This window comes from Falco naumanni, chromosome 10 (assembly GCF_017639655.2).
Source record: "Falco naumanni isolate bFalNau1 chromosome 10, bFalNau1.pat, whole genome shotgun sequence".
Lineage (NCBI taxonomy): Eukaryota > Metazoa > Chordata > Aves > Falconiformes > Falconidae > Falco > Falco naumanni.
In genome coordinates, this window is record NC_054063.1 from 9,951,589 (window position 1) to 9,967,735 (window position 16,147).

Here is a 16,147-nt window from a genome sequence, read left to right on the forward strand (position 1 = left end):
AAACTAGTAGTGTTCTTCCTACCCCTTTCAGTCTCAGTTTTGCTAAAAGATCTACTCTAGGTATCAGGAGCATTAATGGCCAACCTTAAACATCTTAAGTGCAGGAGAAATTTTCCCTGAATTGTAACATGAAAAATATTAATTGCCATTGACTTCATTTGTCATGGACTATAATATTAATGCAAGCTGTACAACAATTAGAATGCAAAGTGCGACAACAGAGTGATTTGGATTTTAACTTCTTATTTTTTCATCTTTTAGACAGCCTTAAAGATGAGATGGATCTGAATGAGGAGAATGAAATTTTTACTGAGATGATGAAAGTGGTTGAAGAAAGGGACAAACTTGTGTCTACCTTAGAGGAGCAGAGAGTGAAAGAAAAGGCAGAAGACCAGCACTTTGAAAGCATTATATTATCTAGAGGCTATCAGCTGAGTAGGATTTAAACAACCACATGCAAATATACATGATTTCAGCAATATCCAGAATCATGGACATATCGTCTTCTGAAAAATGAAGGAACTCAAATATAAGATCAGTTTATTTGGGAAACATGTTGTTATGTTATCAAAAGCTGTTAAGCAGTTCTTTTGCTCGTACCGGAGTGAGCTGTTTCACTATCAGCTTAAAAAAGGGTCGCTGGAATACAGGATGGGACTGAATTCACCTGTCTGATGGGCATCAGAATCTGCAAAAGGGAAATCAGAGCTCTGCTGTTTTCTTGGAATTTTATTTTTATGCTGTGAAGAGTTTCTGAGAAACATGATGACATAATTTAATTTTTTTGAGATGACACTACTTTCCATCTCTTTGTCTGAATCTGTATGTGGGTTTGTTAATATCTGGGCACAGCCAACCCATGGTGACCTATTTAAAGGTCAGAAAGCAAGCATCTTATATAAAAATAAGGCTAGTTTTTATTTGTGGTGAAGGAAGGGTCATTTGACTAATAACTACTTATAAGCACTTATTAAAACTACTGTAAATGCAATGTCAGAAATTAATTTTCCATGTATTTGTAAGTTTTAGTGTGCCATGTGTTTTTGAGCAAGAAATTAAAGCAATATTAAATCCCTATATTTTGTAAAATTGTAAGGGATTATCAAAGAGGTGACTACCTTTATAACTATTACATGCTAAAAAAAGCTTTTGTATGTCACAGATTAAGGTATTTAAAATATGCTAAATGATAATTTAAAAATAGTAATCCAGACCCAATTAATATTTATAGGGTAAGCTTTACAGTTGCTTGATAAAATACTTCACAAATATATTGTATTATAGGCTGTGATGTGCAGTGTAGCAGTTAAAGATCTCCCTGAGAATAATTCCTCAAAAGGATTGCAAAAAATCTTAAGTTTGTAATGTCAATGTTTGATAGAAAATATTGAGGGTATATTTAAACTACGTTTATCTTGCTGCTTAAGAATATATGCATATTTTTTGTTTAAAGGAACTGTCTCCTATCCTTTTTTGTACATGCATTTGTAGATACTGGCAAAGCAGATGTGTAGAAATTCTCCTTACTATTCGGTGTAATTTAAGTACTTTCTTAAATCTGAGATAACTGCAATTTAAGATTAGTAGTATTCCCAACTGTACGTATGATGCACTAGATCTTCAAACTGGAAAAACAAGGAAAAACTGAAAGACTGTTTGTTTTTTTTTTTTTTTTTTTTTTTTTTTTTTTTATATCCTTTTACCTCATGCTCTGAGAAAATTATGTATTCTCATTATTTCATGAATGGTGCTAGTTTGCAGCAGTTGTTTATGGTACAGCAAAGCTAGAAGCATTCTTGTTACAAAAGCTTTAAATTAAAAAACCCTTTTTGTAAGTACCTGAAGGGTAACAGATGCACTGGATCCTGTCACAATAATTTATGAATTATCTTAAGGTTTTGCTGTATTGTAAGAAATTTAAAATACCCTTTCTAAAGATAAAAGCAAGATTCTACTACTACTGACCACAGGTAAACAATATAGCTCTATTGGTGCAAGGTTCTGTGATATTTATCTATTTATATTTATTTATTAGACTGTTTAAAAAGGATAAGAATGTCTGTTTAAATTTTACAGTTCGGATGCTATCTCTGATTTTCATTGATAAATGTGTATTTCTAACAGCTATGTATAGGTAAAGCTGTGCGTTGTAGAGTAGGTAGCTTTATTGGTTTGGTAAATAATTAGTAATAAAATACGCATTAAGATTTATAAACAATGTTCTCAGTTACCATAACTTGAAGGGACACCCTTAAAACATAGCAAGATATAATTTGTCTTTCATCACAGTGGAAAGACAGCAGAATCCTTGAATGTGTTCCAGAATTACCATCAGATATTTTTACCTGCCATTCATAGGCTAAGCACACCTGATCTTCAGATTAAATATTTATTGAGATGGATTGTGGCAATTGGTTTTGAAATGAGCTCAATTCCTTAAGATTGACACAAAGTAGGAGCAGGCAGGGCAGCAATAAATATTTTCATTTTCTCTGTTGAGATCTGCTGGTATTTCCAGTTTCGTGGAGAAAATTTCTGGATTTTATCAGAATCAGAAACCTCCTGTAATCCCATAGAACATCACTGTCAGGACCATCTATCACAGTTTTCTGTAGAAAATGGAGAGTCATAACGGTTTCAATGTCTTTTTTAGAAGTTTTAAAGCAAGCTTATTAGTGCTTTGCATAGAAGGGGAATTCAGCAGAAACCTTCAGTTAGATCAGTGAAAGATTGTTTTTTTCACCTCACTTTTATGATCTAGAAAGGCCTGTTCACCTTAATGTTGCTGCTGTACAAAGAGGAAGGGCAGCCTCGAAGAAACAAGATGCCCCTAGTCCTGAGGCGGAGATCACTTTCCTCTGCCCAAGTCTGGCCTGCTCACCCCGGGGAGATGCACTGCACGTGCTGCAGTCAGGCCAGTTAAGGTTGCTCTGAATTTTATATAAGCCCTGAGATTTACAGCAGATACCTGTTCAACTGTAAAACCAAATGCGAAAGGCTGTTTTCCTTTTAGCTTCAGAGAGTTGAGTTCCTGGAAGTATTCGAGTCAACAGAAGCTGAGCACCATCAGCATTTTACGGACCTCAAAAATATTCTTTGCTAAAAAGATACTTTTCTGGATGCCATGCGATCGTTAACACACGCCCCGCCCAAAGCTGTGGGTCTGCTCTTGGGTGGGAAAACCTGTCAGGCTACTGTTACCCTGGCTGATACTAAGTACCTCACAAGATTAGATCCAGAATTGATAGGCGCAAGTGACTTAGAAAAATAGTAAACTTTTATTTATGTCATTTAAAACAGGTCTTCATGTATTATGACGGTAGAGGAGGGGAAAAACCCCCAGAAGCTGTGTGCACTGTTCACAGGTCAATTCAATGTGGTTGGCTTGTATTAGAAATGTATTTAAACATTGGTTTGGTTATGAGTCTTCCTGCTGCTCAATCTTTTCTGTAAATTGACTCACTAACTTATAATAATTTGTTCATTTTTAAGTCCTTGGTGCTGTCATTTTTGGGTATTATGTGATGTGCTGGAATGCATTGACTATGTCTAAATGGACTAGATATGAGCAATTTTCTATTTCAACAAATAAAATTATATCTCACTCCCTGAAGTCCCTGAATAATTTTCATAGCAATTTCTCTCCAACAATATCTGCAACGTAATAATGTGTGTCTAGGAAAGATCTATAATAAGAAATCATATCAGTTTCTTAATTCATATACTGGTAACTCAATCACACCATCTTGCAGTTCACAGATTCATTTGATAGTTTAGGAATAATGACAACCTGAAGTTAGAGACTATTCAGCTCTGCTTTTAACACAAGAGATTGCAAACTCCATGAGATCAACAACTTCCTCACATTCCTACACAGGAATTCACCACCTGATTTCCTTAGGCATGGCATACAGATTGTAACAGCTCCTTGAACACTTGAAGGGTAAGTGTCACTGCGTGGTCCACTAAGAATGGGTGATCAAAACCTTAACTGCCAATTTTCAAATTTTACCAACTTTACCTCTTTCAGGTGATCTCATTTGGTTGCTTTCTACCAGTGGGAGAGTGTTACAGAGCAAGAGAACGTGCTGCTTGAGATGGGAGAAGTAGATAAGCAAGATTTGGGCTTATGTTAGTGTCTGCACCGTCATCCCCTGCTCGGTGATGAGCTCGTTGACAGTTCTCTCTTCTGCAGAGGACAGATGGACAGCTGCTTCTCTTCAGAGGTCAAGGTAATTTTTGGCACATTTGAACTGACGGTTTTCTTCTATTGTCATGTCCTTTCCCTTCCATCTTGTGTGCCTCAAAGGCAGACGGCCGTGGTGGTGATGCCTCTATTAATACCACATGTAAGTTCTCAGGACTGCACAGGAATTACCTGCCTGCTGGGTTTATCGGAAGTAATATGTCAAACTTTTAACCATGTGAACATGGCAACCTTGCAGCCACGTTGACTTCTCAGCCACCTGGTCAACAGCTGGAGGACTTGGCTGGCTCAGGAGCAGAGTGTAGGTAGAAATACCACCATACTGCGGTTCCGCACCTATTCACAGCACACACCGACACCCTTGTCCCCTCTTCAAAAGATCGTAGGTCTAAAGCAACTCAACTGGATAAGAAGTTCAGGGAAAGGATTTTGTAAGCCATTGACTCACGATCAATCCATTTGCCCCCAAAGTAAAGGAATGCTTCACTGATTTTTAAGGTATTTGACCAGGTTTCTCTGGGAACAGGCAACAAATGTAGAGGTCTTGTGCTTTGAAACCTCCACTTTTTAGCTCAATGCATATCTGACTTCAACTAAGAACTTCTTTAGTTTAGCAGTCTCTTGCCAGAAAGACATACTCTTGTTCTCTTTCTTGCTTGAGCAAGGAACACAATGTGGCTTAACAGATTGGAGATTCTGTACACTTTTAAGACTTTGCTACTGTTAAGCTCCAAAGCTGTCCTTGCTGAGTTTTGCATGGACCATACAGTTTTTGCACAGTTTAGCACGATGGGTTTGCCACATTAGCTTGCAAATACTATCCCTGCGGTCTTCATGGCAGCCATATCTCATGAACCTAGATCCTGGCAAATGCTTTGTGATGCATGAGGTATTTGCTGGATTTCACCTAAATGTCTTTGCGTAATATTTATGAACAAGTTGTGGTTTCTTCTGTTGGTTCTAATGAACCAAAAAAGACCCTGGTGGCCCTGTGTGCCAGCAATGCGTGTGCTGGAATATTCATGTTAACACAGTTGTACAAAATTACAGGCACATGTGAAGCTTATTAAGAAAAAAATCATAATATTGATTTTTTTTTTCTCCTAAAGCTATCTCAAGAAGGCCAGATGTAAATGCAAGTAGATTTGGCCCAGTATGTATTAATAACTGATTGATGAAAGAACAAGTTATCAGAAGCATTAAATACCAGGGTGACGTTCTCATCTTACTGAGAAGTTTAAAACCCACTTTCTTTCCTTCAAAACTTTCTAAATAAGTATACTGTGTGACTGTACACAACATGTTATTTTTTATCTTTCATGTACGTTCTCCCTCATTGCATGTTAGTCTATGACCTGTGCTCCTTAATGTGCAGCAAAATAGAGGTGTACTTCTTAAGAATCTGGTTGGGAATACTCTGATACTTTTATGAAACTATGTTAATTTATTATTTGTTATTTATTTAAAGAGAAGATTCTTATCCCAAAGAAATTACAAGTTGAGCAGAAAGCATAGCTCTGTTTTAAATTGAAGCGTATGTGTACGCTCAATCTTAAATTCACCTTGTGAACTGAAAACAAATTTATCCTCACGTGTGAGTTTTAGATGATGGTGGCAATGGAAATTTGGAGCCCTTCTACCCCCGATACTGCTGTTTTCTGCTGTTACAGTGTACATTCGCATTGGGATGATCTGTCAGCCCTGGGCATGTCTTATAGGGTCTGAAATCACCTGCAGCTAAGTCCTTTGGGATGTATCAACTTTTTTTGTGGAGGTATGCAATGAGAGATGAGGATGATCTACAAAGGTCCCTTCCAACCCAAACTATCCCGTGATCCCACGTACAAATGCTAGCCAGGTATGGCAGTGTATGGCAGGTATGGCAGGCTTTAGCCTGCTCTCAGCACTGTGCAGAGGCAGCCACTGGCCGCAGCCATGCAAAGAGGAGCCGGGCTTCCTCGTGAAATTCAAATACTCTCCTGCAGGACAGAGCTGGAGGCAGCTCCTGCTTCCCAGCCTCCTGGGGTGCCAGCGCTGGCCATGGCCTTACCTCACCTTAGGGAGCAGGTGCCCTGTGTGTCTTGCTCATGGACACATGCAGGAGTGCCAGCTGCTGCCAGAGCTCTTATCCCCAGGTACTTTGGGGCACTCTCAGGAAAATCCCAATCAAGAAATAGATGTTAAACATCCACAAAGTAACCTGTAAGAAAATGCTATCTTTCCTAAGCAGGCTCTTTTTATGTGCTGTTAATTATTAGTCAGGGTGGGGCGGGCAGTTCAGCAGCTAACCACAGGGAATGGGCAGGTCGGTAGAAGGCTGACTGCACGTACTTGGAAAAATGAAAAGGGTAGGCTTTGGTCTGCCTGAAGTCAGTGAAAGGTGTTATTGAAGGCAATCATGGCAGTAGCAGTAGCACAATAGAGCATTTTTGAAAAATCTGCCTCTGTTCTTTCAAATGACCTAATGGTCAAAAGGCTACAGCAGAGGTTCACCTAGAAGAAAAATGTTGGGAGAAAATGCTAAGAGAAATCGATAGTTTATTACACCAGCTTGGCTGCCACAGTGCTTTTTTATAAGCCTCATCCATGGTTGGTATATTACATACCCTGCCTCTTCCACCTCATTTGGAAAGTAAGGCTGTTTGTGATCATTCTGAGTCCCACATTAAAAGAAATAAAAACCAGGTGTGCATGGACAGATATGCAGGTGAATAAGAATTATTTGAAGTATGTGTATTTAGCCTTCTTTTATTGCCTGCCAAAAGTATAGATGTGATCAGGATACAATTAATTTGAGCTACTGGTTGGCTCATCTGCAAGAACAAGGTGCTGACAGGGAGCATGGTGAGAGTTCCCATGGTCTGCTCCAGATTTCTATACGCCAGATGCAGCTGGGCCAGCCTGAACGGTGGACTGCTGACTATTGTGTCCTGTGTGGGGATCATGCAGCATGATCGTGAAAGTATTCCATTATCAAATATAAAGCAGAGCAAAAATCATTTCTCTATCTGCCATAACTTAGACTTCGTGTGTATCTATAAGGCCTTTAGTGCTGAATACAATATTAATTTAAGGTCATATGGCTATATATATTCCCAGATCAAAAGAAAGAAAGTAGCTTATGTAGTTTGAGACCCAGGGGGGAAAAATGTTGTAACTATCCTCAAAAATAAATGTCGTAAGTGGAGAAACATTGTGATAATGTTATACCCAAAGAACTGCAAATAAATTCTGAAAGAAACCCATTAAAAAAGCCCAGTAGACTTAAGTCTGTCTGTTGCTTTAGCATTATTAATTAAAGCACAGAGTATTTGTGTTTCCAGATCTGATAAGGTTGATTTTAAACACATTGTTTCATTTAAAATGTATTTTTTCCTTGTGATATATAACACTCATAGCACATGAGGCTATTAAATAAGTAATATTGCATTTGTCATTAGCTTACATATGCTGAGTATAGTGAAATAGGAAAGAAAGATACTAAGTCTTTTCAACTATTTTGTGTGAGACTTGGCAAATGCATGCTGAATTCTGACCTTCCCATACCGCACAACCCAGCACCCGTTACTGTCCGTGAGGTATCTGGCTTGTTCATTCTGTCTTTAACACAAACGTAGCAGTACAAAGGTGTACAAAAGTACACAAGTGTGCTTGCCAAAATGTTGTCTCTTCTGCTGTGCCCACAAAATCCTGTGTTGACATCTATGCATAGTCATTTGGGTCCAGAGATTTAGCTTGGTCATTGATCTGTCTGTAAATGCCACAGATTCACATGCATATAAAAAAGGGCTTGATGGGTTTATTTCTTCTTCTTTTGAAATAATTGTGTTCTTAAAAATTACTTAAAAGTGTTTATTTCCTAATCCATACACTGTGTGAATAGTACTTCTGTAAAAAGAGTAATGTGTGAAATTCAGACTGTTCTGTAGAGAACTGCCTCGAGACACAATCTAGCCAGGAGAGAAAACCTAAGGAAAGGAGAGATTGTGCTAACGAGTTGGGCTCATTCCTGCTTTTAACTGATGGCAGTATGGATGAATAAAGCTTTTTCTCCAGGGCATATACTAACTGCATGCAACAAATACACATTGATGTCTACCCCTCATCAGCTAACCAATGTTACCAGCTTGTAAAAACACAACAATTATTAGCCGATTTAGAAATATCCTCATGGTAATTTCATTTCACTTATTATGCCTAATGGATAGCTAGATATTTGCATGAAGTGTGTGTGGCTTTTTGCCTGAATTGTTAATCGAGTGATTAAGTGGTAAGTGCAAGCAGTGCATCCAGATGACATTAATGCCGTTCCAGTCCTGGATGCCTCCTGAACCAGTCACAGCAAATTATCTGTTTTAAGCATACTACTCTCTCAAGCTACTCATCTGCAAATCAAAGCAGAGTTGGTGTAGGCAATCTATCGTGCTAAGTCACCTTTCTTTCCCACTGGTTTTTGTACTGGTCTGACTACGACTGTTGAGTTTTTTTTGTAGAAGCAGGTATGACGGTGCCTGCCGCCTCTGACTGCAGATGTAGCTGAAACCTACAGCGGAAGAGCTGCTTTGGCAAAACCTGCTCAAGATTGAAATGTATGTAGTAAGCCTGAACTTTAACTTGCACAATACTTACTTAGTTACACTTTACTGCAGCATTAGTTCTTTTCTATCATAGAATCATTTAGGTTGGAAAAGACCTTTAAGATCAACTCCAGCTGTTAACCCAGGGCTGCCAAGTCCCATCACTAAAGCACATCCCTAAGCACCACGTCTATGTGTTTCTTTAGGCATTTCCAGGGATGGCGATTCCACCACCTCCCTGGGCAGCCTGTTCCAGTGCTCACCGCCCTTTCCGTGAAGAGATTTTTCCTGATATCCAACCTAAACCTCCCCTTGTATAGATTGAGGTTGTTTCCTCTTGTCCTGTCGCTTGTTACCTGGGAGAAGAGACCGACCCCCACCCGCCTACAGCCCCTGTCAGGGAGATGCAGGGAGCAGTAAGGTCCCCCCTGAGCCTCCCCCGCCGCCTGAGCACCCTCAAATCCGCCGGGAGCCTTCATGCACCAGCAGTCACGGACGCACCGAGCTGCCTGAGCCCCGGTCCTGCCTTTCTATACGCGCCTTTACCTTGCGGTGGTACCCGTGTGTGCCGCCAGCCAGCACCCTCCTGCCTGTGGTCACCCACAGCGGAGCGGGTGAGCCCCGGCCCGAGGCGGGCGGAGGGGCCGCGGGCGAGGCCTGCCCTGCCCTGCCCCTCAGCGCGGGCCCCGCCGCCCTGCCCCGAGCCTGAGGCGCCGGGTGCCGCGGGCAGGTGGAACGGGGCACCCGCGGCGGGACCCCCGAGGCGGGCAGGTAGGGGCGAACGCCGGGCTGAGGAGGGGGGCGCTGAGCGGGGGGGGCGGCAGCGGGCTGGGGAAGGGGCTGAGGCGGCGGGGGGCGCGGGGTGAGGGGGGGCCGGCGGGAGCGGGCCCTCCCCGGCGGGAGGGCGGGCGGGAGGGAGGGAAGGAGCGGGGGAGCCGGGAGAGCGGAGCGGGAGCTGCCTCAAATGCCTGAAATAATTCCGCTTCCGTTCAGAGCCGGGAGCAGCCTCCCACGGCACCGGGGCCTCGGACCGGCTCCTCCATCCCCGAGCGCCGGCGGCGGCTGGGCCATCATGGCGACCTCCCCTCAGAAGTCCCCCTCTTCCCCCAAGTCCCCCACCCCTAAGTCGCCCCCGTCCAGAAAGAAAGATGACTCCTTCCTGGGCAAGCTGGGCGGCACGCTGGCGAGGAGGAAAAAAGCCAAAGAAGGTAAAAATTGCAGGTTTGCACGTTTCCTGGGAGTTACCTTGAAATGGGGGGGGAGGAGACAGGGGGAGCGGGAAAGGCTCCGGGGAGCGGGAGGAAGGGGCTGACTGGGGAAGGGCGCGGGGTGGGGTGGGCAGGCGGGCGGCGAGGGAGGAGCGCGCCGCTGTGTCCCCGCGGCGTCCCGGGACCGGGCGGGGGCCCCGCCGCCGCTCCCCGCTGCCCCCGCCCCGCTGCCCAGGGCCCCGCCGGGGCGGGCTGTGCCGGCGGCTACGGGCGGGGGAGCCGCGGGGCTGGGGCCGGCGGCGCGGTGCCCCCCGTATGGCGGGCGGCGCCCAGCCGGCGCGGCGCGGCGGGCCGGGGCCGGGCCCGGAGGGGCAGGGCGGCGCGGAGCGGCGGGCCCGGCCGGGCGGCGGCGCGTCCCCGCAGTAGTGAGGCGCTGGGCGGGAGAGGGCGGCGGCGGCGGCCTGCGGGCCTCAGCGGCCCGGGGCGGGCCCGCCTGGCGGCCCGGCGGGAGCTGTCGCCTCGGGGGACGCGGTGCGAAGCCCCCGGCGCTTGGCGCTCGAAGCTAATTGGACCCGTGATGTGTTGCTTTGTGTCGGTGCGCGCGTTGCTCCGAGAGACCGGCGTAATGCACGCAGCCGGTGTGCTGCTTGCAATGGCGATCGTTCCTCAGAGGCTTAAAACCGAGCTCGGTTATTCTCATACCGAGCAACACCCTTCGCCGCGTGACAGTCGACCTTTGCAGGATACCGAGCGACAGTCTGGTTCTTTGTTCATACACGCGAACTAATGGCCACCCCTTACTGAATTTGCCTATTTAAAATCCCATGAGACAGAGAATTGGAATTTAACCTCGCTCACCCGTTGTTTTCATGGCTGATGTTAATTTAAGTACAGTGCAAATAGAGCAAAAGTAACAGTCGCTTCACGACACTTTTCCAGGCACCATTCATTGCTTGCAAGTGCTAAGAAGGGTGTTGCGTTCAGCAGACCCTGGCATTGAATGTATATGTGGGTAACGAAACCCAGCGTGGTATTTCAGCATAGCACCAGTGTGGATGGCAAGGATCACACACCCTTGGCGAGTATGGCCCCTCATTCTGTAGCTGTTAAGTCATTTTTCTGAGGTGCATGGTCATGCTTTTCAATTAAAACACGTTGCACGATTGTGCTCACATTATTTGGCTTTTTCTGATCATTGGAGATGGCCTAGAAATTGGTGAAATAGTACATTAACGGCAGATATTATTAGTTACCCACTTCGTTACATTATTCTGTTAGGGTATTTGTGCATTGAGGCAGCATTGAACTAGCAACAATTTTCTGTGATGAGTCTATTGTAGGTGTGTTTAGAGATCTTGAGTTTATCTTATTTGTAGTGGATTTGTATGTCCATTGTTATTATTTATTATTAAACAATGCTGTTTTCCTTATCGACAGACATTAAGTCAGAAATCTCCAGCAAACTGTTAGAGACAACAGCTACTTTTGTCCACAATCTTCTAATCTTACAGAAATGTATATTCTGTGAAATCATATTTCTTCTCATTACTTGTATGTCTGTATTAAATTTATTGACTAAAGCTTGCGCCTGCCATTTCATTGTCTCATCGTGTTGATATTTACCCTTTTGAAATTTTGTAGTAACATTAGTGTTGACCCTGTCTTTTGTGTTTCCCAATTTTCTAAAGTTATTTAAATAAGAACAGTGGTTTGGAGAATTTTTTTTTTTAAGTTTGTGAGGAGTTTGTTATTTGCTGATGGAAGAAAAAGTATTTTATTAAATTCACCTTAACATCCTTCATACTTCTGTGTGTATTTATCATGTTTCTTTAGTGGAAGCAGTATAGAGGCAAGATTGATACTACACTCTTTTCCTTTTTTGTTTGTTTACTTTTGGCAGATTCAGATGGCTTCAAAGCTGCTAAATCCTTATGTGATACCTGTCCTCTTCACGCTTCCTAATCTTTCCTCCACTGCAAATAAATACGGGCTTGCAAACTATTAATGAGCCACCTTGTTTCTTGCAGGCTGTGACACACATGGGTTCCATCTTAAGTTGTGCTGCCACAGTTTGTGGGGCTCCAGGTGTATTTGAAGTCCAGCTGGGAAATTCTCATAGGAGGTCAGGTTGCTTCTTCATCTAGGCTCTGTTCCTTGACCCGCCTCCCCTTGCTTTAATCAACCTATCTGGTGGCAAGTGTTCTGTAGAGACAGGTTTTGGTCATAGGAGCACAGACAGTTATTCAGCTGTAACACACATAATATATTAGAAAAATGTTCAAGTATAAGCCATAGGCATTTGAAAAAAAATACTGGTTTTTCTACTGGCCATGTTTAGACCTTCAGCTTTTGTAAACTAGAATGAAGTACTCTTGGATGGCACCTTCAGTCTTGCTTCGTATTTTTTGTAGAACATCAAGATCTGTTCTCTAATCCAGTTTGTTAGTCTGATACAGATGTCTACCCTGTTTTGTTGTGGATGTTGATCTCTAATCACGTACGGTCTCTATAAATACAATGCACTGTTAGTAACTCTTCAGAAATAAAACTGGTTTTTTTTCTGTTCAGGGTATTCATTTCCCCTTTTACCTTCTTAGTCTTGTGCTTTGCGATTTTAATCTTCCAGTAGAGTAAATCCACCTTCTGGATATCACTTATGTCAGTATTTCTTCATGAGGCAGCAAGTCTGGTTATTCCAATTTATTGTTAGCTTTAATGTATGGGCAGTAGAAAAAGTATTCTTCTAGGTACATGTAGGCTATGCAGAAGATGCCTCTGTCATCCCAGTCTCCTGATCAAGTGTTATAGACGTGGCTGGAGCTACTGTGGGGTGGTTTTTTCCAGCCTGCGTGCCCTGAGGGGCTACCAAGGGGCTACTAGAGCACACACACTCCTGTTTTGTTCCTCTGCTGCATGCCCCTCTGTTTGTGTTAAGCCAGACCATGCTCAGGGTGCACACCTGGAATCAAAAACTCAGGAGCTTATCTGGGTCTTACAGCTTAGTGATAGGTCAAGAAAGTCAGTGGGGCTTGGTGCGCTTATGATAAGTGAGGGAACACTGAAAATTTCCCTGTCTTCAGTTGGTATAACTTTCGCTCTTACATGGAATACAGAAACTTACTGATCCACTTCGGTATTTTACCACAGGGGCTAAGAATTGCTGGTTTTAAATAATGCAAAAATGTTTTATCTCTTGTAGGGAGTATGCTAATTATGTTTCAGTACTGTCTGTGTTACGTGTGTAGTAACTGTTGTAGATGATAAGTGATTATACTTACTGTATTTATGCCATCCACACGCATTTTGCTTGTTGTCAAAAGGATGTTTTTATATATTGCAGCAATAGAGTCGGTGCCAGTGCTCCACCAAATGAAAATCCATTAGGATCTAAAGTGGTGTTATGGTGGAAAGTAATGTAGATTATTTATAAAGAGAGTAAAGCCTATGTAGCTTTAGATGTAGCAGAAATAGTTTGTAATACAATATAAAATGGATTTTCTGTAACAACATTAATTTATATATATAAATACATATGAAAATATGTAGCAGGCCTTTCTTTATGACCTTCAGAGTTCTTGGCATTGGTAAGTATACCTCCCATCCATGTTAAAGATGAGAATAGTCTAGACAAGTTAAATTAGTTCTCTTAACATCACGCTACAAGCTGTTGACAAAAACAGAGTAACCTGAGATACTGTTACTTGAGATACTACACGTGATGTAAGCAGGGATTAGTCATACATTAAGGCATACATTAATCTGGAAAATACATTTTCATTAAATGTTAGAGGATATTTCATAAAATCTGAAATTTGGAGCCCAGTTTTTTGTGCGTTGTCATGTGTCACATAGGGTCTTAGCCTGGTTTTCATTTACAGTATCTCATCAGCATTGATGTAATTCAAGGATTAGAACATTGTACTTCAGTCTTTCCTGTGAGGGCGTGAGCAGCTGCATCTTTAAATACTGTGTAAATCCTGTTAAGGTCACAAAAATCACAAATTGTTAAATATGTTTGGAATTAATTAGCTTTTTATCTAATGAGAAAATTGTGATATAATACTAAAATATTTGACGACCTGTTTACAACAGAACTGTTGTATGTAAAAATTATTTGTAGTTTATAGTAAGATTCCATCCCGTTCATTTCTGAAAAGCGTTCAAAGTCTGAGCCACCCCATATATGCTACTGGAGGATTCCAGTCCTTATCTAGCAGGAGTCAAGTTGCATGGTGGAGCTCATTGTGTTAGCAAAAACCAACCACAAATTAAATTTTTTTGTTAGCTCCTTATAGTAGTCTGCATCGTGACCTAAACATGTCTTTATATATGTGCAAGGAGAGAACAGAATGACATCTTATTTTAGATGAAAGGGGTTGTGGGGTGTTATCTTATGAATTTTTCATGGTGGGTTCAGTAAGGTCATGGGTGATTGTCCTCCTTGAATTTTCCTGGCCTGGCAATTATTGATATAGACACAGAAATTTCTCTCTTCTCCTAATAGCTTACCTTAGCGGAGAATCTTAAGAAATGGTCCTGACATGCTAATAAATCTGTGACACGTGGGAGCAGAGAGCAAAGTTCAGAATTGCTTAAATTGTGAAGGGGCAGGTGGGAACCGACAGCTTGGCCCCATGAATTTGGTACAGAGCAATTGTACAGGCTCGGTTGTTTTTCCGATTGATATGACATCAGTTTCACTAATTTGAATGCTCCTCTGCCTAGTTTACTTGGTATTGGTGGGCAGGAGGAGGAATGAATTTTCTTCTAGCTTCCACTCATAGTATTTCTTCTATTTCTTTTGTATGTCTTGTTTTGATTTAATTTTGGTATGTTTTGTCACAGCAGGCTGTATTCTCTGTATGCATAAGGGAAGAGTATGTTAACAGTGTAAAATACTGTAGATTCTGCTATTTCTTGATAATAACCTTAAATTTCTTCATCTTTATTTTGTGGCCATCGTGCATTTCACAGAATAATATGAAATTAGAATAAATTAAAATACAAGTTAAGAGTAAGTGTAGGGTGATGAGGGCTTGTCAGGTGTTTAAAGTAAAATATTTTGTCTCTCTGGAATCCACGACTAACATACCTTGCTGTGTGAATCACTGACAGGGAGGTCATGCCTTGGTCTGGCTGTGGGCATTTCACTATGCAAGAAATGTGTATTTCTTGGTTCTGCTGAAGTTTAATTGACATGTTTGAGTTATTTTCTTTGGAGTTTCTGCAACTTCTTTCTGAATTTTTTGCTTCTCTGTTTCTCATGTAAGAGATTCTAGACTACCTTAAATACTTTGCAGGCTTTTTCTTTTCTACTGCTCTCACCTGGTGCTGTTGTATTTAAAACGCAGATGAAGCTGAAGGAAGAACTGATATATTTCCTGCCGTCATGTTTGCCAGTATGTAGTGCAAACAATGAAAATGAGCCACTGAATGCTAATTTCATACTGGTGCTTCAATAGATGGCATACAGTGCTTTCTATGAAAAGGAAATGTCATGGGGAAGGCTTTATTGTCACTCCTATCTGTACTTTTGAATTTCTGTCTTTTGCTGCAGCGTATCTGTACATTGACCCTGGGCTGCCTTCTGCCATCAGAATAGCTGAACAGCTGGTTTTGATGTCTGACATAATGCTTTTTACCGCCAATCTTAGTGCATAGCAACTGAAACGTGCATATGATCTTTCCCTATATACATGTTCGCATGTCCCTGATGTACTGCCACAGGCGTATCACAGACAGCTGCATAGCTGACGCTGGGCAAAACCTGTTAGTACTGCCACTGAAATAATTATTACCTTGGAGCAAGTTCTGTTAAGTAGATAAAATACTTCTGTTAAGTGGAAGGAATGTGGAAGCAAAAAGAAAAATAGAGGGAAGGGCTCACCTGCTTTGTTATTTCATTGCTGTGAGCCTTCTGAGCACATCTGCAGTGTATGAAAGGGAGGGGAGCTACTCAAGAGGAGAGCACTGGGGTTTTATTTCTGTGCTTTGAATACAAATTGTCAGGGGATATCTGGGGAGGCCTTTCTGCTCTGACAGTTGAAGGGATTGCTTGGTAGAAAGAAAGATAATTGCCTCTGAAATGCTTCTGTCAGTGTAGATGGAACACCCAACTGTTGCTTGTGCTGTGATGGCAGTAGCCCTCCAGGTGC

The 16,147-nt window shown here is 42.2% G+C and overlaps 2 protein-coding genes across 5 annotated transcripts in view; both read left to right on the forward strand.

Moving 5' to 3' along the window:
• Window positions 1-3,616, forward strand: part of MICAL2 (microtubule associated monooxygenase, calponin and LIM domain containing 2) — a 132,776-nt gene extending 129,160 nt beyond the window's left edge. For all 3 annotated transcript variants that reach the window (XM_040608554.1, XM_040608552.1, XM_040608553.1), the window contains one exon: window positions 262-3,616. In XM_040608554.1, the coding sequence (XP_040464488.1) occupies window positions 262-446 (185 nt within the window). In that variant the 3' untranslated portion in view covers window positions 447-3,616. The remainder of the gene's footprint in view (window positions 1-261) is intronic.
• Window positions 3,617-9,394: 5,778 nt separating this feature from the next.
• The window catches only part of PARVA (parvin alpha), a 68,846-nt gene continuing 62,093 nt past the window's right edge, over window positions 9,395-16,147 (forward strand). The window contains exons 1-2 of one of the 2 annotated variants that reach the window (XM_040608715.1): window positions 9,395-9,555; window positions 9,778-9,992. In XM_040608715.1, the coding sequence (XP_040464649.1) occupies window positions 9,857-9,992 (136 nt within the window). In that variant the 5' untranslated portion in view covers window positions 9,395-9,555; window positions 9,778-9,856. Of the gene's footprint in view, window positions 9,556-9,719; window positions 9,993-16,147 lie in introns of those variants that run through there. The other variant, XM_040608714.1, reaches the window with a different exon arrangement.